The 22,688-nt window shown below is 38.0% G+C and overlaps 1 protein-coding gene across 1 annotated transcript in view; it reads right to left on the bottom strand.

Moving 5' to 3' along the window:
- Positions 1–4,088: 4,088 nt before the first annotated feature.
- PACRG (parkin coregulated) overlaps positions 4,089–22,688 on the bottom strand; it is a 220,505-nt gene continuing 201,905 nt past the window's right edge. Inside the window, exon 6 of the mRNA XM_005526929.3 lies at positions 4,089–4,431. Coding sequence (XP_005526986.1) covers positions 4,277–4,431 — 155 coding nt within the window. The 3' untranslated portion in view covers positions 4,089–4,276. The remainder of the gene's footprint in view (positions 4,432–22,688) is intronic.

Genomic DNA, 22,688 nt, shown 5'->3' with positions numbered 1-22,688 from the left:
CAGACAGGCTTTATATGGAGTTCCCACAAACATCACTGCTTTTATTTAAGGCAGAAAACACAGGATGTTACAGATGAGTGGAAAAATGTGATGTGCCCCACTGCCAGCAGAGCCCCTCAGACTGGAGAATGCTCTTCTGGAAGTCAGAGGGTCTCCAGACAGGATTAAGAAAGCACATAGTGTCTGCTCTAATGTTTTATTTTTGCCCTGCTTGGCTGCAGCTGCACCTCCCTGCACCCCACGCACAAACACCCTCCCAGCTAAGGTCCCATACCTTCCCTCCCACTTACAACTTCCCACAGCCCTTTTGTATTTGACTCCTGGGAGGCTCTTTTCAAACTTTTTTGGCAGCTCCATCTCTTTGAAACACTGGAAAGCTACCAGCGAGAAGCCTGGCTCCGGCTCCCTGCCACCAGCGCTGGCAGCATCTTGCTCCGTCCTCTCTGCCAGGCTCTGCCCCTCTGCAGGAGCCCCAGCCACCCCTGCCCTGCTCACCTGCACGTGGGCAGCTCCAAATGCTCAGTGGATCAATAGCTTGCACAGCAACTGCCCTGCAGCACCTGCCAGCCTTCACAAAGTACCAGAGTTCCCTAAACTCTGACACCTGTTACAGAGCTCCCTTGCACAGCTTTGGGGAGGAATCATCAAAAATACTATATTCTATGCTTGTTCTCATGATCATGCATGACAAAGGCAGCCAAAGATACATTTTTTCCCCCCTAATGTTATCACTTATTTTTTCTTCTTCAAGCTAAACAATAGCCAGCCAACCTAACATAATTATTAAGATAAACTGGAGAGGTTTTAAACAGGTAGTTTCAGAAAACCAGTTCTTAAAACTTAACTTTCCACACATTCATTCACTGATGCTCCTTACCTTACCATCACCAGAGAGCTAGAAAGCAGCAGAAGACCCCAGAGTAAGGCACAAACCACACCACTTCTGTAAAGCCAATTTAGCCTTAATGTCTCTACATTTGGTTTATATCCCTTGAAACACCTGCCCAGAATACCTTTTAATTTATTACAACTAAAAATTGTTTGATTGGCTTGCCCCTAGTATCTGTGACCACAATTATGTTATCTGGTCAAAAGAGAGCCAGTTACTATTTTTCAACCATAATTCTGGTTTATTTTTTCAGCATAGTAAGATAGCTAAGCAGTGTATTGAATGACACTTGTATGCTTAAGCACCTGAGTCCTTGATCTTGTGCTTTATAAAGTGCTCTGAGCTGTGCTGTAATTGCCTATAAATATGCTGCTGATCATGCTCAAAGGAACATTGTCAAGGTTGGAAGGCCTACAGTTTGACTTAGTAAAATGACATCTTAAAATAGTTTTATTCTCAGTGTTTCTAAATTACCAGCCCATGGGTTTTATCATGCTTCTTTTTATCAGTCCAGCTCCTAGAAATGAAAAAGTAACGGGAGGATGTTCACTTTCAAATCAATGGACCAGACATAGGAATAGTGTTGATGGAGGCTAATGTTCTCATCCTGAACATGCAAATAAAAGCACTTTTCTATAAAACTTATTTTTCCTGATGTGAATGTGCATGACCTCTATTGCCCTTACGGTTTGTCATAAGGTCACCCCTTGTTGAACCTATGTCTTGTGAAAGAAATCTTCAAGAAAGAGCACAAGTCTGAGGGCATTGGGCCCAGGCAAGTCTGCAGCTTCACAAAGTACCCATTTTCCACGGTGTCTCTTTGTCAGCCAGCAGTCTTGTCCTAGCTGAGCTGAAGGGGAGGGGATGCAAAAAGAAGGGGCTGGGGAACAGAATTACAAAGGCTGGTGAGGAGCCTGAAACTTCTCATCCTCGACAGAGCTGTTGGGAATGCAGAGGGTGATGGGATGGGGAAAACCCAGGGCTGAGAGCCCTTTCCTGCACAGTCCCTTCTGCAAGTGGCTGTGTGGCTGGAGCCCAGCGTCAGGGGAACTGAAGCCAGCTATTGAGAAGCTTTTTGATCTCAGGCAAAGAGCAATACTGGACTTTCTCTTAAGGAAAAGAATACAAATAGCTGAGGAGTGAAAGGTGGCCTGGGAATTTTCCTTTTCTGAAGGGCTTGGTTTGTTTCTGAGCTGAATAACTCAGCTCCCTCTGAGCTGCAGTTTTACAGCACAGCCTGTACTCATGGGAAGCCTGCAGTGTCACAGTCACCAAATCCATAGATGTGAGTAAATGAAAAAGTATGGCTCATTGGTGCCAGGGACAATGCAAGGCAAATGGGGAGAAGCTGTAAGCGAAGGCTGTGTGGATACTGCCAGGGTGGCTGTGTAGAAAAGCATTTTTGGAAGGGAGGACAGGGCCTGTGCCCCCCTGCATGATCCAGCTGGCCTCTGTGCTGCAAGGTTTGAAGACAAAGCTCTTGAGTTTCCAGAGATATGGGCCTACAGCCAGGTTTCACCTCCATTTCTGCCCAAAAGGTAAAAGATTTGTCGATACCCTCGACAGGAGGCAGAGTTTTTGATGTACTTATCCATCGCAGCTGTATGCTGGACACAGGACAGACCTTGTCTCAACTCTAAGGACTTGAGGGTAGCCCTGGAAAAATTGGGTAAAACAAAACTCAGGAAGAGCAAAAGAAAACACCCACAAAAGGAAGGTCTTTGGGGCCTGGGGGAAAGGCACACCTCCAGCAGCCATGCCTAAACCAGGGGCTGATGAGTGCTTGTGGCTGATGGCATCGCTTGATGGTACAGCTCCTCAAAGAGGTGAGAAGATTAAAAAACTTTTTTTTTTTTTTTTTTTTTTTTTCCCATTTACAGGAAAGAGAAGAAAGTAAAAGAAAATTCTCAGGCTGAAGGTGCCACAGAACAGAAAAAGGCAAGTTCTAATGTCAATCTAATGATAGATATGGCACAAAGTTTCAGCAGGTGGGAAGGTGCTCCCCACACTTCAAGCAGGCATCCAAGAGAGCAGGGCAGTGTAGGGGCTGTGTCTTTCACTTGGGCAAGCCTTGTAAGGTGTGAATATGGATATGGATAAGCACTTGGGAAAAGTCTCATGTGTCTAACACCAAAGAGTGCATTTCAGGCTCTTAACAGTTACAGTGAAACTCTTGAAAGTGCAACTTGCATACATTTAAAGAGCTCCAGAAAACATAATAAAAGACAGATGAGCCCAAAGTCTTTTAAAGTACTTTGGAAAATCACATGTTTTCAGGAAAAGTTCATATCTCTGATTTGTTTTGAGCTGACTCAATAATTTTAAATGGTTATCCTTGAGAATTGTAAGACTGGTTTTATTTTAATTTTTTTTTGTAGGTTTATTCCATAGAAATGCTTAAAAAGCAATAAAGTCAATCTCAAAAGCTTTGCTTAAATCCATGATTATATTATCAGTTCTGTGTTATGGGTACACAGGGAGAAACTAACTGAGTAGGAAATTGTAAGGGATTCCTACAACAGTAGTTACATTCTTTGCACACATACACACCATAAAAATAACAACAGAAAAGCAACAGCAACCTTGCAGTTACAAAAATACCAAGTGCCCTTTAAAAATGTACGCATATATTCTGTGTTTATCCAGATTAACAGTGTTGCTAGGGACTGATACTTTCTGTATGCCGTATCTTCCATCTGGTTTATTCAAGTTTTTTTCTGGGCCTCTTTTCTTCAAAACTGTGCTTGTGCCTTATGTTCACCAAGAGGAACACAAGTTCCATGAGTAAACACCTGCAAGCTGAGAACAGGAGTGTGTAAGAAACCTGGATTAATTTAATGACAGTGCTTTAGAATGGAAAATATAAATTTTCCCGCTGCAATTGGTATATACATTCAACAGTTTTATTGTATGTCTGTGCACATTATTCGGCACAGCTGCTAGAGAGGCATTGCTGAACTGGTGTTTCTCTTCCATGACAAACACCTATTAAGCAGTCAGCATAAACTCTTCTTGTTACAGCCTCTGACATCACCCTCAGGGCAAGCGGACACAGAACAGCGATTGCTGAATCGCGTATGAAAATTATAGTTTTATTGTCTACACAAGTGAAGGTTTAACTCAGATTCTTGTTCGAGTCAGCTCTGTTATAAAGGAGGGATTCTTTCAGGGAACAAACAAGCACAGTACACCATTGTAATCAAAGGAACAGACACTATTTATGTATTGGAAAGCCTTGTTCACAATAGTGCTAACACTCCAATGCCCCAGAAGCCACTATTTTAGCAGCTGTAGAGAAGATAAAGCATGACTAACAAGATGCCATACAGAGTCAGATACAGTTTTTTTAGAGCATAGATGGAATCATTCCATTTAATATAATTCAGTTTACATGCATGACAAATAAGTGGGGATCATGTATTTAATGTTTATATAAGCATTTTCTCCACCGTAGCGTTCAAAGAGTTCCAGTGTCTCTTGAATGAGAACTCCAATATTTTCGCGCTTCTGCTGGCTGTATTCTATCCCATCACCTAAATTAACTGGTTAATAAAAGAAAAAAAAAAAAAAAAAAGAAGAAAATAATTATATTGAATTTCATCTTACACTTTGAAACAATAACATAAGAAATTGCAATTGCTGGTCAGTTACTGAGGCTCTGTTAGAAACTTTGTTCTCTGACATGAAACAGAGCTGAATCTGAAAACAGGATAGGCTTGATATCTCTTTAAGGCTTTGATCAGAGTCCAGTTTCATATGCTTTCAAAATTTATGTATGCATTACTTCTGTATGTAAGCAAAAATCCTAATGAAAATAAACACATTCTTTTATAAGATGAATATAGATTCTCTCTTTCACAGTTCACCACTAAAACCATTACTTTTTTATCTTTAACACTGCTTATTTAAGACAAAATTCTACTGCCAGATGCATAAGCACTTTTTAAAAAAAATTACTTAATCTAGACTTGTTATAGTTTGAAATCTAATACAGGTATTAGTTTGGGATTATTCCATGTTAGTCATGATATTCACACACTTTTGTTGTTCCTGATAGAGAGAACCTGGCTAAAAGAGATTTTTGGAGTACAGCATGGTGCTCATTCAATTTTGGCTTCCTGAAAAATGTGTAAAATTAAGTCAATGTCAAAAGGACAAATTATTGCAGTCCCCAGATACAGTAACATTCACTTTTGGTTTCTCTAACATGGACTAGTGAGGGTGACACACGTTCACACACACAGACCATAATTCTTTAAAAATCAGTGTAACTGCAGCAGCAAAATAAGAACAATAAGAAATAACTTCACCTACAAGGTTGCTGAGAGATTTAAAGGGGGAAAATATTTTTCATTTGGTTTTAAACCAATATTCTGAAAATTATCTTTAAAAGTATCTGAATATATATTCCAAGACATGTATAGAAAATAATTTGGAAGGAGCAAAATGTACTCAGACCGTGTTTGGTGTAGTGGGGAGCTGTCACACTGCTCTAGGGTAGTCCACATGCAAGCAGCCAGTGGCCTCACTCTGGGCAGTGGTGACAATGTGCCCATGTTAACATCTCAAACAATCAGTGCTACTCTCACTCAGACAGAGAAAGACCCATTTGTCAAGACAATGCAACTTCTCCAGCAGAGCTGGCCTTTCACATTTGAAACAGGGCAAACACAGAGGCAAGGGTGGATTTTGCCCCCACCGTTGCGTCCAGATCCCCAGGCCGATGCCATGTAGATGTACAACTGCACCAATCCTCACATCCTCTCTTAGATCTAAGCCAAAAGATCTGGATTTAAAGCTCGTGGCTTTGTTACCAGCAAAAACAAGACAACCATTATGATGAAGAAACAGCTGGTGAACCTGGGTAAAAATCATCCTTTTGATTAATTTTTCTCTAAAATATCTTACACATATATCTCTAAAATATATTACACATATTTATGTCACTTTACTTTATATGAAATCATTATACAAATACAGATGTGACAGACAAGGACTGTGCTCCTTGAGTGGGAAGGAGGTAATTTTTTTTAAAAATTATGATTACTTTTAAGCAAACAAATATTTTCCAATACATTAACTGTTAATCTCACTGACATGAAAAGCCAGGGTTGTGACATCAAAATTTATTACAATTAATTTAATGCAATGTTAGAAAAAATGGATTATTGGAGTGCATAGAAAACACCAAGAACTATTAAAAAAGAATTGGCTTAAACAAAAAAAACAGGGCAAAACGAAAAGCACATCAAAATTGTGTGTAATTTAGAGTAAACATGGCTTGCCCTTGCACAAGGCAACTGAGGTAACTGTGCCCCATCACCTGTCTTGCATGTGCACTGCAAGCTTTCCCCAGAACACCTGGAGGTATTTCTGATTTCAGCAGTTTGAGCAAAGGAAACCCTGAACCTTGACCTAAGTCTTGGCAAATACGTAAAGGAATTACTGATTTTCCAACCATATGTCTATTATCTGTAATTTTAAGCCTACACACATGCTCTGCTAATGAGCTTACACAGCTTTCATCGTTCTTTCAAAGAAGTAGTAAAAAAAATCAGCTGTCTGGAAGTAATGGTGATACATTTCTAAGGAAATCTGGGGGAGGCCAATGAGAAGCCGTGATAATGCTGGTAGCAGAGGTATTTTCCGGAATTGCATGTTACAATCTTTATTATAGAACAAAAAGTTATGTCTTAGATGCTTGATTAAAAGGTACCTAAGAGTATGAGGCAATGGTAAAGGAAAGAGTCTGCAAGGGAAGATTGAATGTGTGATGTGCAGACCGTCATTACAGGATTTTTTTTTCCTACAGACCATCTGTGCTATAAGAAGGTTTGTATCCTCAAGACAGCCATAATTCACACTAGTGTCATGATACAAGCTACAACCAACAATACTAGAAAGGTTATGTCAGCATCCATGTCACATGGTAAGTACTAAAATAGCCATCCTATGTAGTTATAGGGATTAACAAAGCTTTCATACAAAAAAGATAATCATTAACCCAAGAGGACAGCATCCATTAAATAGATGAGTCAGAATGATCTGCCCAATGCACCTAAGGGTAAATATCTACTCATAATAATAATGATGATTAGTTGGAATAAAATAGCCACTGAAGTATAGCAGTCTCAGCATACCCTTCACTGGTTTGACTTTATTTCCAAGTTAGTTTGCTTGGGAAGCCAGCTTTGTCAGCCACAAAAATGTTGCATATGTAACGTGTGAACATGGATCTGATTCAAACTCTTTATGAAGTTGTCCTTTGTGGGGAAGAATAAATCAACATGAAAATGCTAGGAAGCACATTTGTCATATCTTTGCCTCAAAGTGAGATGTCTGGCAAATTCAGCATGCACCAAGAACTCATTTCAGAGAAAATGTTATTTCTATGTTTAGAAGAAATGCATTGAAAGACTACTGACAGACCTGGAGGATTACAATCAGGATCCCTGATCCCAGCCCTTCCTGGATCAAAAAGCTTCCCAATCTCCCAAATCATGCACCAAAGGTTTTACGGTGCTTGAAGTGAAGTGAAAGTCTTTGCATCTGTCAAGACCTGTGTTAGCTGACGAAATCACCCAGCACACCAAGGCCAGGAGCGGCACTCCCTGCCCTGCCAATGCCAGCTGCTGTAGCCAAGGAAACTCAGCTCAGGCCCTCAGGGACTGAACTCAGCATTTGGCAGGGAACAGAGGAGGATTTGAATTTTGCTATAAAAGGTGGTTTGTATTTGAGTCTAGACATGCTTCTATTCATGCTTTAGGATATTAAAGAAATTCTGGTGTTAGTTGTATTCCATGTCATTTAATTTTAAAATTTCACTAGGGTAGTGCTACAGATATAAAATATTATTGCTTTCAAGAAGGACAAGCAAGTTTCTCTCTATGCACTAGCCTAATATGGCAGTTTTGACATCCTGGCAAAGACAAGAAAGGTAAACTAACCCTTAAAACTCACTCAGATCTATTCTTAGCTCTAGACATTTGTTAGCACCTGAAACTGTCCCAGACATTCTTTTAGTTTATTAGATTTCACTTCAAGGCAGGCCAAATGTCAAGAAGAGGAGTTTTTAATCCCCTAAATATGTTGCTTGCAAGTATTTCACAGATACCAGAGCTTGCTCCTGATGGTGATTGTTCCAAAAGTTCTGCTTTACACAAATTAAAGTCAGGGTTTTCATACATCTGTTCTTGCGGGGATGTCATAGATCTTGGGATATTAGATTTTCCAGAAATGATAAATATCTGAGGAGTGCTTAGTATTGGAATAACAAATAAATTTCTGAAGTGTCTGTGAAGACTGCCCTATGTCCCCAGTTTAGAAGACATTTTTAATCAAATTGTAACTCAAAGATCAAAGTGTAACTCACTTTACTGATGAAAGTGTTTCTTTACTGATTTTAAGTGCATATAGTCACAGTTGTGTATTTCAGCTTGCCTTGGAACTGATGATTCTTAGCTGAATTTTTTTAAGTGCTACTAGTTAAAGAGGTCTGGTATAATGGTTTGGAGTGGGCTTTTTTTTTTTTTTTTTTTTTTCACAAATCGATAAAACTACTTGGAAAGATAAGCATCATTCCTCCCTTTTGAGTCTTGAAAAACAAAGATACTGCTGAAAAGTAAAGTAACTTCCAAGTCATGGATGGTATCAGACACAAACCCTGATTCTCAACTTTTATTGTTGATAATGAAAGTACTAGTTATGGTAAAATATAACTATGGTAAAAATCCATTTTAGGTGTCTCAGTTCACCCTAGTCAAACCAGCATGTATTTTCAGCAATTAGAATGACTGCAGGAATGCAACAGGCTAACCTGAATGTTACTTCAAAACAAAAATCCCATCTGCAATGCAATTGAGCCTGCACATAACAAAACGAAGCTAGGTAGTACAAAGTAACATTGAAACATTTTGAAGAAAATTTCAGGGCATTCCTTCCTTCTAGGAGTCATCACCAATACCAAGAAATAAATGGAAGCTGATTTCAGCTACAGGCTGACAAGCATCCATGTCAGGGTTCACATCATGAAGTTCACTGCTCAGGTACAGTTCAAAGCCTAATTAAGCTTTCAAAATCTTCTTGTTAGGAAAAATTTAATTGTCATAGAATGTGTTGGCTTCCTGACTGGAGTGGAAAATGAAAGCTCCAATGAGTCAGTACAGGGAGAGAGAGAAAGGCTCCTTTGCACCACTCCTATCGCTGTGACTCAGAACTGTGCTTTGAATTTGTCAGCTCCAGGAAGGATGAGGTAGTGCAGTCTCCCTGTTCATTTAATTGAAAGTCTGTGAAAAGTCACAGGGTGAGAGTCTAAACCCCTCCTGTCTGCTAAGGAACAGTGGGACATTTCCAGTTCATTTCACTCAGGGCAAGGAAGAGACACCAGGAGCTTAAGACTTCTGATTGTTACTAACACACACAGAGAACCCCATGTTCCCTTTGTAAAAACTCAGAGCAATGTGAGCATCAGTATTAAATGTTCTTCAGGATCTTCTAGATTATGTAACACAAAGTGCAAACTGGCCTCAAGTAGGCTGGTCCCAAAGCTAGAGTGTTGGAAAGAAGAGCTCATGGAGTAATTTATGTCGGAAGGAACCTCTGGAGTCATCTGGTCCAAATGCTTTGCCCTAAGTCAGCTCCATTTCCTAAATTAGATCAGGTTGCTCAGGGTGGAATATCTGCAGTTGCTCAGCACAGAGTAATCCCATAATGGGAAAGGGTGCAGAGATCCCCTTGGGCTGGCAGAGATTTTTATCATCCATTTCAAATGTGATGGAGGAGAGTGCTACTCCTTAATTATGAACATGTGTTTCATGAAGGAAGACTTGCTGGAGTTACAAATGTCATAGGGAGAATTATTATCTGTTTTGATACAAAATAAATGTAAACTTTTGATGCAGTAACAGATTACCATGTATATAACACTGTTTTTGGAAGCTTAATCTTATTCCAAGGAAAGAGGCACAAATTTGGCTGAAAAATTAATAAAATTTCATTAATACTCTGATTTGAAATCATAAGACATAATTTTAAAAACTCAAATTAACACATATATTTCAAAGCACTTTAAAGCATTAAGGTTGAAAGTATTAATATAATCTAAGAAGGCCAAATCCTTGAATAAGCACAGACCTGCTTTTTCCTGACACTATCAACACTTGAGTTCCTTGTCTCTTGCTTTACCTGGCTCTTTCTTCTATTTTTCATCACTAGTGCTGAGTGTTTATCACTTTACAATGCTACAGTACTGCAGAGATTGCAGAAGAATATTTCAATCCAACGAGGCATGTATGCTTGGAATTTAAAAAGAATACTAATATAGAGACATTTTAGCTCATCATGTCTTAGAAAAGATTTTCTTAATTCTCATTGAAGGCATTTTGCTTTAGCATAAAATATAGATTCTTTCTATAGTTATCTTCCATATGCAGCCACCTTTAGTTATTTCACAAATAAGCATTTATGTACTGTTACTATAAATGCTTTTCAGAAAGTCAACAAGTCAGCAAGTAGAGGAAGTGCTCTGATTGGACAGGAAATACGGAAATGAGGTTTTACTAATGATGTAAGCTTACTAGAGATAGCTGCAACTACTTGCAAACTGCTGAATTAAAAAAAAAAAACCAAAAAAAACCCGAAACCAACAAAAACCTAAACCAAACAAACCAAAAAAACCAACTGAAAATGAGCCAAGACAGCAGCTGTTATCGCAGTTTTTCCATTTCCAGGAAATGTTATCAATATCAGATGTAATCCTTTCTAAGCCCAGATTTTGGGGTATTTTGCTGTTTGTTTTTTTTGTAATAGAAGAATGAAAAAGAAATCAAAGGTTTTGTAACAAAATTTATTAGCAAACATATGAATGTGGTAAAAAATTAAGAGAATAATTTTTCCTTTTTTTAAGTACTTAAACTTATCCAATTAATTTAGACTTTGAAGTTTGCCTATGTTAGTGCTACAGATCAATATCAAACAAAGTAGAGCTAAATTATCTTAGATAAATAGTATGCTCAACATTCAAGGGGAATGGAATTTGGAGGCTGACATCTCATTGGCCTTGGGACAACGTTTACTATTGCAAAACAATATATTAGTCACAAATCGTGCTTAACATGCAACAAGACTTGCACCACTTATGTGAATCTGATGTTCTGCCAGTTGTTTTAGATGTATATAAGCTAGTACAATGTAAATAATATTTTTTTAGTTGGAAATCATGTTTGTGTGTGCAAAATTTGCATAGCTTTGCTGGACTGATGTGAAATGTGTTCATCCCATTAATTTCTCATCCAAATATAGCATCATTAATGCAAAAGGAATTAAAACCATGAAAAAAACAAATCTTTGCATGTGTGTGGAATAAACATTATCTATTTTTTAATGTAATTCAAAGTGACAAACCTGAAAATCCTCAAGTGCTTCAAAGATCACTGATTTCAATATGAAACACAATCCTAAACCAGCCAATTTTTGACATTGAGTTACATACATATTTAAACCTAAGATACTTAGCAATCCATCCTCCTTCCACCAATGGAAGTTTTTTTATTAATGCAACCAAAATGCTTTTAAGCATTTTATGTTTTTCTTCACAAGTAAAAAGCTCAGTAATCCAATACTTTGTGTTCATAACTGCTGCTATGCTTGTACATCTGCCATGTACTAAGGGAATTGGTTGTGTCTAATTTTGCTGTTCAAAGCCATTACCATCTAAAGGGTCTATTTGGTCTCCCTTGCCCATCAAAAATTGCATGGAGAACTAAATGGCTTCCATGACTGCTTTCCTAACTTTGTGACAGAAGGGTGAACCTTTTTTTGCCAGGGGAAGTTTCACCTCAACATGAGGAAGAAATTAGAACTCCTTTCCCTTGAGGGTTGCAGAGAACTGGAACAGGCTGCCACAGGCAGCCACGGAGTCTCCCTGTCTGGAGACATCCTAAACCCACCTGGACACGTTCCTGGGTCACCTGCTCTGGGTGACCCTGCCTTGGCAGGTGGGGTTGGATTATGTGATCTCCTTTCCAACCCTACCTACTCTGTGATTCTGTGGAATACAACCATACAAAAATAGGTCAATGCATTAAAAATTCTCATCAAAATTATGGGAGCAAGAGGTTAGATATGCCTATAGGTTGCTGAATATGCCTAAAGCTGCCAGTTTTCTAGTTTCACTGTTCCCTAATTAAGCTAAATAAGCAAGAGCCTGAAGTCAACAGAGGGTGTTTTAGCAGTGATTTGAGAAAGGACAAGGAGATGAAAGCTATGAATGACTGTGTGGATTTGCCAAGATTTCTTTCATCGCGGTTGGACAAGGACAGAATTTATGCAGTTTAAGGGACAGCTAGCACTGAAACTGGAATGTGCTATCCTCAAGCCAGATGTAAAGGAACATCCTGCTCCACAGGTATCAGTACTATAAGGATCAGGATATCTCCTTTTGGTGTGTCTTTATATATAAATATATTTATATATATGCAAATGAATTGGGTAATCTGATTACTCTTCCTTTGTTTTTACAGTTGAATTAATGAATGTTATAGATTAAAAAAAAGCCTTCCCGTTATGTGGATTTGCTTTCTTTTTATGAAAGACATAAAAATAAATACTTATCAAAAGCTAGTTAACAGCTATTCATTTTACATTAGGAAAAGCATAGATTTGAATTCATAACAACTTTTCAAGCAAACACAAAAAAAAGACAATTTTTATACAACTAAAATGTATTATAATGTGTAGTCTTACAGGAATGCAAAACAGATAAAAAGAAAGGAAATTGTGTCCCTTAGGTGTGGTATTTCTGCAGATTCACAGCTTTTGAATTGGGTAAGTTGAAGGCGTTTCAAAGCAATGTAGAAACTACACATACGCCATATTCAGACTGATTTTTTTTTTTTTTTGAGCTTTAAGAATCTGAATTAAGTGTGAAAAAAGATAAGGGTATAAGAACTATTTCATTAGTGATTCTTGACTGGAAAACACGTAATCTTCTTCTTGTCTAAATTACACCAGTACCAGGTGACACAAGATATTTACATGTCAGTAACCTTAGACCACTTATTAAGATTTAGTGGACTGACACACACTTGCAAATACATAGCAAAACATTTTGTTTTGCCACTTATGCAAAGTTTATAAGACTACTTTCTTTACCATCTCATATAAAATCATTATTTACTGTGTCACTAAAGGTATCACAGACTCTGGGCTGTGTTTATTAAAATGTACTCCTAATGTTTTCACAAAGGGATCACAGTGTTACTAAAACACAAGCATTTTAGTGAGGCCTAAAGACAGCTGTTTGTAACAGGGAAGTAATTGCATACAAAGAGTATGTATAAAAACAACAGGACGGGAAAAGATTAGCAGATTTTTAAGGTAAAATTAGTATATATACAATTATATACAATAATATATTGACATATATTACAATATTTTAAAAGAAAAATATTTTTAATATATCCCATATATTTGTTACACTTTTTTCTTCATTGTTTTAAGAAAATGGAAATATTCCAGTAAAAATTATTAATGAAAGGTTATTTTTCCCATTTCAGATAGCATTTTTTTCTGATAAAAATAAAATGCAATCAAAGGTCCTAGCTATAGGAGTATGAATGAAGAATATATTTTTCTGATTTTCAGTGTTCATGACACAATTTTACTGCTGGCATGTATGAATATAGGAATAAACTGGTGCTCTTACTTGCATTGCTTACACCTGAAGAATTGCAACTATCCAGAAGCATATAATGCCATAAGGCTGTTGGAAAAAGGACCATTAAAAATCTATTCTGGAGCTACACATGGGAGTAAAAATGGCTTTTCTGTGTGCAAAGGGGATACATGACATGCTGAGCACTGAACCTGGTTAGCACTGATCATACGGGTGTCATAACAGAGACAACCTCCAACTGCTAACAATGCAGCACTCCTGGTTCACTTTGTAGTACTTCTCTTAATATTCTTCTGCTTCATTACAAAAGCAGTGAACCTGAACAATCATGCTTAAGAAAGGAAAATATCTTTGCTCCTCAGGTGAATTTGTAGTTGCTTGTCTGAAACTGCTGCAAATATCATGTTTCCATGGGCTGATGGCAGTGAAGCAGTCACAGTAATTTCATCTTCTCTGCAGTGGTCATTTCACTGTTTGCTATCCCGATTTGCTGCCATGCCAGCACTTTAAAGCATGAGAGTAGAATTTTTGTCATTTATCATTCTCCAGCAAATCCTGGCAAATATGACCATTTTTGTCCTCCAACATCGCTAAAGCATGCTACGTTTTGCAGCCACAATCTTAATTCCCCATTCGTCATTCACTCATCTTACAGTCCTTCCATCCCTGGTGCCTGACGAACGTACAGCTGCTCAGCCTCCACAGGAAAGCTGCTCTTACACACACACACACACACATGCACGTCAGGCCAGCGAGGAGGAGACAAGAGAAGAGGCAGGTGGTATGGCTGAATGCTCTTGGTCAGCTTGGGCCGGCCTAGAGCTTCATAACAACCAAGAAAACAATTCTACAGCACAGCAGTGTGTTTGAATGCTTGAAGTCTGCATTTTCATGTATTATAATGAAGAGCAGAAGTAAAAAGCTGGCAAGAAATTTCTTCCCTGGCAACTTAAATATGCTTTCTCACACTTGGGTGATCTGAGAGTACATGCACACACTGTAATCAGCTTTACATTAATAACAATGAAATGTCCATTCCTATAAAGGAAAGTCACGAGGGGGTTTTTAGATAAATTTGGGACACCTTGCAAAGATAACTTGGAAGTCAGTGTGACTAATATCTAAGTGGGAAATATTTCAAGAGTAATATTCTCTTGAAGATTTCCTGGAATGCTTATTGCTCAGTGGAGAGGGTCAGCCTCCAGAGGAAAGGAAGAAATAGCATCTCACAGAATTCCTTTATCGCTTCTCTCCAACAGACCACAGACGGCTGTTTCATCTCCTATGTTGTTTAATGCTAATGGCTGCAGTGAGTTTACAGGTGTCTGACCCAACTCTGCAGCTTCAGTGCTGAACTGGTACCCATGGAAGCACTACCTCAAGATTAAGAGAAAATTCTGCATCAGAAAAATATCACTGCACATTTTTGGACAACAGCAGCTAGAGCAGAATTATGCTTTTGAAGGAAATGATGATGTTATTTTAAGGGAAAATAATAACATACATTAATCTCAATAAAATCACGTGAAGAAAATTCATGAGTCACCAAGAAATGTCGTCACTGGATAGTGTGGTATCTGGAAAGGTCCTCCTGAATTACTTGTCCTAACACAGCCAAAGCTTATTGGGTGCTTGACTGATAAGTCAAATAGACATTTCTTGTCCCAGGGAGAAGAATGTGGACATGGGAGAAGTAGAAGAAAAACAAAGGCTGGAAGTGGAGGAAGGGAAGCCAAGGACATTCCTTTGGCTAGTTAATTTTCTGAAGTATGCTTCATAAAGGTTCTAACTTATAAGAATATATGCATTATGGTTTAGCATAATTATTCCACAGTGTAACTTAAAATATCCCACTGGATGCCAATTAACATGCTATATCTGGGCCTGTTGACTTTCTGCTGTAATTCTGTAGCAAATCACGGTGAAAAGGTAGACAGGCTTATCAGCACATCTGTTGCTAGAACCCAGTATCTTTGCTTTACAGTTACGAGTAAGAATCTCACCTACTTAATTACTCCCAAGTCTGCTTGGGAAATGATTAGAATGGAATGTGAACTGTATTAATGCAAGCATAGGGCTCTTACAGGAATGTGTGTATCAGCTAAAGAATTGACTTTGTAAGATGGAGGAGGTGAACTGAAGCTGTTGCTAGTCTGTGAGAAGAGAGGTACCAACAGTCTCCCAGTGCTTGAGACCTCTCCTCTTCTATTGTCTTCTTTTCCTTTAACGTATGGATTAAGAAAAAAAAAAAAACAACAACTAATCCAGAAATCTCTTGCTGGTTTTGCAATATCCTCATTTTACAGAGGCATAAGCTTTCCTCTCTACCTAAAAAATGCAGAAAAGTCAGTAAGTTCAGGCATGCTTGTTATCAGATCTAGTGCTTCAGCCATCTGCCTCAACAGTTCCTGAAACTGCTGATAGTTGTCTGGCAGAGATTATAACCACTGTCATTGAATCCTGAGAAGAAATTGAAGAAGTCAGGCTAATATTTATTTACATATCCTTGCCCTTGTAATTTATCTATATCTAGCAGCTCAGAATGGCTTAAATTGGGGTTATGGTTCTAGTTGTATAGAGGAAATGGCACAAGAAGATTACTTGATTTTATAGGAGATGAACAATAATAGCACTCACAATTTTCAGCTAACAGACTGACTTAACTTCACACATCCACAGAAGACAACTGTGAAAACAGGCAGAATTAGAGACACAGGGCAGGAGACAACACTGTGGTATAAATCTTTTACAGTCAGAACAGAAATTTAGACAACATTAGGAGTTGCAACACTTAATATCTGTGGGCTCTGCAGGAGACTCAGTAGGGCTGCATTAAATTTACCTCAGCATATAGCAGGAGCTGTATTCCCAAGAGCAGTGTTGAAGTGAGTGAAGGGCTGATCAGTGAGTCTCACAGAGGTAGCCAGTGGGGGAACAGGGAGCAGAAGAGTTTTTCTCTGAGACTTAAATATTTGTATTCGGCCTGGAGCAACAGCCCAGGAGCTTTTCTGATGGTAGATAGCTATTGCCATTCCTTCTGGATGAGATTAAATTTAAAAGCAAGTTCTGTCACGAAACTGTAGTGATCCCTGTTTCCCATGGATGTGTGCTGATTTTGCACTACACCGCTTTATAATGACAATTTGTTTCCCACAAGTTCTACCAACTAATAGAGGGTATGAGCTAAGGCATGTTTTGAACTTTTTATCTCTTGCATACCCTAATGACAGTTCTTTCAGCAGGACATGAATTTGGATCCCTCCCTCCTAGCCAGATGCTTATTTTTCCAGAAGCTCAGCCCTGTTTTCAGTTTGACTGAATTTGGACAATGAGTTTAAAAGTTATGTGAGTTGAAGGGGCGGGTGGGAAAGATTTACAGAAAAGAATAACCTTATGGCCCATTAAGCCTGGTGCTCTTAAGAAGGCAGGCAAAAAGGATATGGGCAGGGACAGGAATGACTGCCTTAGTTTTTATCGTTTGAAAACCTAGTGATGAAGCACCTTCCCAGGAAGCAGGAAACAAGCCCAGCCTATGTGGTTTCAAATCTGCATCTTTCATGACCAGGAAGATTTCACCTAATTATCAAATCACTTACTCAACGAGAAAGGCTCTTGTTACCTCTATTGTAGGTGCAGAAGAAGGGATTACCAACCACCTGGCCTCTGATAAATCACAGTTGTACTAATTACCAAAGAAGAGCAACAGCCTTGCCCTTAATGGGTCGCAGCTATGACTAATAAAGATAAGTGTGATAGAAGGGGCGGGTTGGCTGCTCAGGAAAAACCTGGAGGAAAGGAATCTTGAGGAAGGGGAGCTGGAGAAAGAGAACCTTGGGGAAGTAGAGGAGCCCTGAGGAAGAAGGAATGATCCAGAGAGACGCTAAGAAGAACAAAACAAGGAAGAGAGTTGCTGCTATAAAAGATCTGCTGTGGGGTCAGTCTGGGTCTGATGGAGTTGGAGCCTGCTGTTGGAGCCTGCAGTTGTGGTCAAGCCAGGTAAAAGCCTGTGGTCAGAGCCTGCAAACCAATACTTGCAGTCACAGGCCAGCAGGAAATAACCAGCAGTCAGAGGCTGCAGGTGACCCTACAGTAGGAGCTTGCTGTAGTCAGAGTCAGGGTGGCTCAGCTGTAAAGAATAATAAACTGGGACCCTTTTCACGTTGTTAAATGAGAGTCTGTGTCTTGGCTCATTTCTACCCCTAACAAGAGGTCTGCTGCAACACTCTATGCTTATGATTTGGCAAGGAAGCAGCTGTGGAAACAGACCTATTGTTAGACTATGAACTTGTGCCAATATTTCAGAGAAACACAAAGTTTAGCACCTGAATCCAATTTTCAGCAGCTACCTGAGTGGGTCGATCCTGAGCCCTTAGCAGTTCCCAAATGAAGGCTGCAGTGAATCAGAACATCTGTACACAAAGCCAGATATTTAAATGTCTAAATACATATTTACATGAATACAGTCTACAGTGCCAATTTTTAAGTGTTTTGACTTGAGCTAACTTCCTAACAGATGGTTATTCTGAATCTATCTTCATTTATTTATGGCTGTTTATGTTTTTACAGACATAATAAATGATCCAAAGCTTATTCCTTGTCTATTTATTTGTATTTTAATAACAGTTAAAGATATTATTGTAGTGCATAATTTATACAAATTATATAAAGATGGACTTTTGGTGTTGTACTTACATGTGATCCCTCTGAATATTCAAGGAAAAACTTCTATGACCATAAAGCAAAATGAACAAGCATAAATGAGATGTTAGAATCATCAATACTATTGTGAGATGTTGCCATAAATAAACTATGCCCAAAATATATGAAATCAAAAAAAGAGGAGGAAATATAGGAAGAGAAAGGAAAGTATTTACATACGTGTATGAGAAGCTTTGGAAAGTGGAATGCAACAAAATTCATGCAAATTTTCTCAATAAGATAAAGCTCATGGTACATAAAATGCTGGTTTTGGTTCATAAGCAGATATAGGCCTGACTCAGGAAATTGTCATGAAAATGTGTGATTGCAAAATCAGGACTAAAGTGTGTTTATTTATATCAAAGCATTTCCTAACTAGAGAAACAAGCATATATAAAGTATTAAGAAATGAAGGGTATAATACTGCTGCCAGCTACAGTCATGCCTCACCATGTAAATCAATGAGTTTCAGAAAAGTAAATGAGAGAGGGAGTTAGCTTTTCTCTGCCCACTACAGTGATTAATTTGCTTCCTTTCAATAAGAAAAGTACTAGCTATGTTGTTATCTTGTGGCTTTTTTCACATTATCAATAGCACCAGAAAACAACAGCTATCCATTACCCCTCTAAAAGCAAAAGGCACATGTGACCATGAAACACTGTGAGACTTTGGTAAAAAATATAATGAGAAAGAAAATCTCTCAACTTTGAAGTTGTATTTGTTTATATGTAAGTTTTAATATGCAGGGAAAGCAAAGCTTCCTGTAATAATTTTCTTATATTACTATGACATGCATTTTTAATGCATGGTTTTAACTACAATTGTTTGAAGAAGGTTCAGAAGATATTAGAGTTGCCAACTTTCATTGTACAACTTCACATGCACTGTAACACGACTGCATTTGTATCAAGAAATCAGGTCTGGAAGGAAAGACAAGGAAATTTTCCCACTGAATGATAAAGTTGTTTTATTTCCATAAGACAAATAAATTTTTCAGGAAACATAAACTCAAAAAAATTATTGATGTAGAATGGTTTTTATCGCATCAGCTGCAGAACTCCACTGGAGAAAACAGAAAGGAGAAGCCCTTAGGCCACATTTCGTGTGACCTAATTCTTTCAAGGGTATGTTTCTGCAAATTTTTAGGAAGTGACAATGTAAATGAACAACAGTTCCCACTGTGATATTTTCATGGAATCTCTGCCTAACCTCCAAACAGCAGACTTTGCACCAGCACTATACTACATTGTTGTAGAGCTTAATTACTTTTGGATGTAAATGAGTAGAAAAACAATTATCACACACCCAGCAGAAGAAATGGTTATGCTTCTATAAATTTCTGGTATTCTACTGCTGTGACTGTCAATTTAAAGTTTCAGTCTCTGTGCTGCTGCCAGTTAATGATTAGTCTACTACATTTTGGTGAAATTGCACTCCAGTCAAGGGAAATGAAGTAAAAAGATGAGGGGAAAACAGAAACTAATATTGTTGAAGTCTAATTAGAGTAGCAGGGCCAGTGCTGGACTTAGCTGTGATGAGGTTGATTTTCTATTAAACTCAATACACTGAATTCACTGAGAGCAAGATCAAATGTCATGATTTCATTTTCATGGGTGATGTGTTAATAGGAGTGGGATTAACTTCTTCCTCGTGTAGTGATTTTTTTTTACATTAATGCAAATCAGAATGCAATAATTCTTCCCTTTGCGAGTATAGTTCTAAAATCTGCCACTTTCAGAAGGATTACTGCCATGCAGCTTATTTTGAAGGAAATCACATTGCTTTAACAAAAGAAAAGATCGTTCTATTGACTTCAGCATCATCAGCAATATCTTCCAGAAATACAGTTAAAAGCTTCCTATGTCAGACAATAATTTCTTACTTATATGGTTTTAATTCATGCTGCTTTGTTTCTAAATGAGTACTTGTAGCAAGTGAATGTGCTTTCATTTAGCAGCTTAAGTTTTCCATTTAAACAACTAAAGATCTCATTTGAGCCATAGTTGATAAAAACATGATAATAAAATTCTTTTTAAATGAATATAATTGGATTTTATCTCAAAAAAAGTAATCCCCCTCCAAAAGGCCCCACAAACCCCAGAAAACTGCAAGCCAAACCCCCACCCCCAACCAATACCCTGATATTAAACTCTGTATTTCTTTCCTAGAACATTGATGTATCATATTATTTCACTTCTCCTTGAAAAGTGTTAATGGGTATTAACCACAGCTTTACCAGCCATATGTGCTGAAATACTTCAGGGTTCCTGACACATGATGTCACACTTGGTACAATAAGTATTGACAATAAAACCTGCTTGAATGCCAATAAATGTATATTGTGGAGAAATATTACATGTGAAGCTTCATCCTTCTACCTACAATTATTTAATACAGACAGATCCAAACCATATGTAATTTAGATAAGGCAGAATAGCATTTTAAATGAAAAAGGTCAGATGCATGTACTACACATTTTTCATTTTAAATTGTACACAAAGTCTACTTGTAGACCTTTGAAATTGATGGCAAATGTGATTGTTTATTCAGCTGGAGCTTTAAGTATTTCATATATAATGCATATGTTCCCTGAAATAGTTTAAATTGGCTATTATAAACAAATACAGGGATGTCGTGCACACATCTCAAATATTCTATACAACAGATTAAAAATGTGATGTGGACATCAATTCCCTAATGCTTCATAATGCCTATCCAATAGTAAACTAAATCAATAGAATTTTTCATTTGATTTTCTAAGAGAACTGTAATGCCCTGCTTCTTACATGGATACAAGGAAAATCTAAGGAATACATACTATATTTAGATATATTTTCCTTTCTTTTTAAAATGTTCTGTTCTGAGGATTTTCTCGAAAATTATTTTGAGAAACATCTTTAACTTAAATACCTCTATAAGCAGGCTTATTTTAATTGGGAAATAACTTTAATAGTCCAAAATCTCTGACGTGTCAAAAGCTCCATCATGTTGTTTATTTATCTCAAAAATGTTCTCAGCTTTCACCTGTCCCAGTGTCTCATGTTGTCTTAGGTTGCAATGCAAGCTGTAACGAGAAGTATGTCTTCTATTACCATCTGTTAAAACCAGCTGGGGCAGTGTTCCTTATCTCTTCCACACCCCATCCCTCAAAACTCCAGGGGTATATCTTCTGTTAATGGGCCATTGAGTCTCACTGCAGGACTGATAAAATTCCATCATCCCATTGTCAGATGCTCCACCCAGGGGGAGGAGCCAAGCATTCCTACCTGGAAGTGATCTGAGACTTGGAACACCACAGCCAGCTTTTTTCCACTGGATTCACAAAGAAAACCAGACCATTCTATCAGACCTTCAGAGGAAAACTACACCCTTCTACAGGATCACTGCTTCAACAGAACCACATCTGTCACTGCAGGAGGACTGCAGACACCATTTAATCAGAGCGCTACCAACAGCCTGACCAACAGGGTGTCAGGCTGTATTCTGACTCTGTCAGTGTTTTTTTTGTACTACTGCATTTTATTTTCATTTTCATTTTCCTAGTAAGGAACTGTTATTCCTATTCCCATATCTTTCCCTGAAAGCCCCTTAATTTCAAATTATACTAATTTGGGGGAAGGGGCTTACATTTCCATTTCAAGGGAAGCTCCTGCCTTCCTTAGCAGACACCTGTCTCTTCAGATCTGGACATATGTGAATCAGGTCTTAAATCACAGAAGCTGTAAAAAATTCACATTCTATCAAGATAGAAAATGACAAGAAGAGACTACTTAGTTAAATCCTGCTAAAGATATCATCTTCCAGCCTATCACCTTATACTGATGGAGTCTCATGCTAGCTAGAGCACCAAAGCAATTCACTTGAATAGCTTGGCATTCAATCATAGAAAGACTGAATAGTCAAAAATTTTGAAAGCTCTCTTTTTCCACCTGAAGTTAACTACGAAGCTGTACCTGAGCCTGTTGTCTTATGGTTAGGTCCTGGCTTTTTCATTGAAAACTGCCTGAATGAATTACTGTATTTATATTACTTCAGCAGAAGGTACAACAAACACTGGCTGTTGTTATCCTTGAAAACTGTCAGGCTGAAGATGTGGGATCTATCTATCTGTGAAAGTCCTGTAAGAAATGTTTTTTCCCACATGCTGCAGAATATATTTATACTTGAGGAGACTGCCATCCTCAGTTGTTCTCTTTTGTATTAATCATGAATCTATCAATCTGAAAAACGAAGCTCATGGGAGCAGAAGATAGGCTAATTCAATAAACAAAATAAAAGATTTCAGATTCCCTGTCAGAGGACATTATAATGACCACAATTTTCTCAGCTTTCAGAACAAAGCTGAAAACTCACTTCAAATTAATATCCTCATAGTCACTATAAAAAGCAGCTATGAAGAAAAAATAGAACGTGGCTCATGGTGAAAGG

This window comes from Pseudopodoces humilis, chromosome 3 (assembly GCF_049639895.1).
Source record: "Pseudopodoces humilis isolate 2021_Gansu_Grassland_sample_001 chromosome 3, ASM4963989v1, whole genome shotgun sequence".
NCBI lineage: Eukaryota > Metazoa > Chordata > Aves > Passeriformes > Paridae > Pseudopodoces > Pseudopodoces humilis.
The sequence above is the reverse complement of the archived record's forward strand: the minus strand, read 5'-3'. Positions and strand labels throughout refer to the sequence as shown.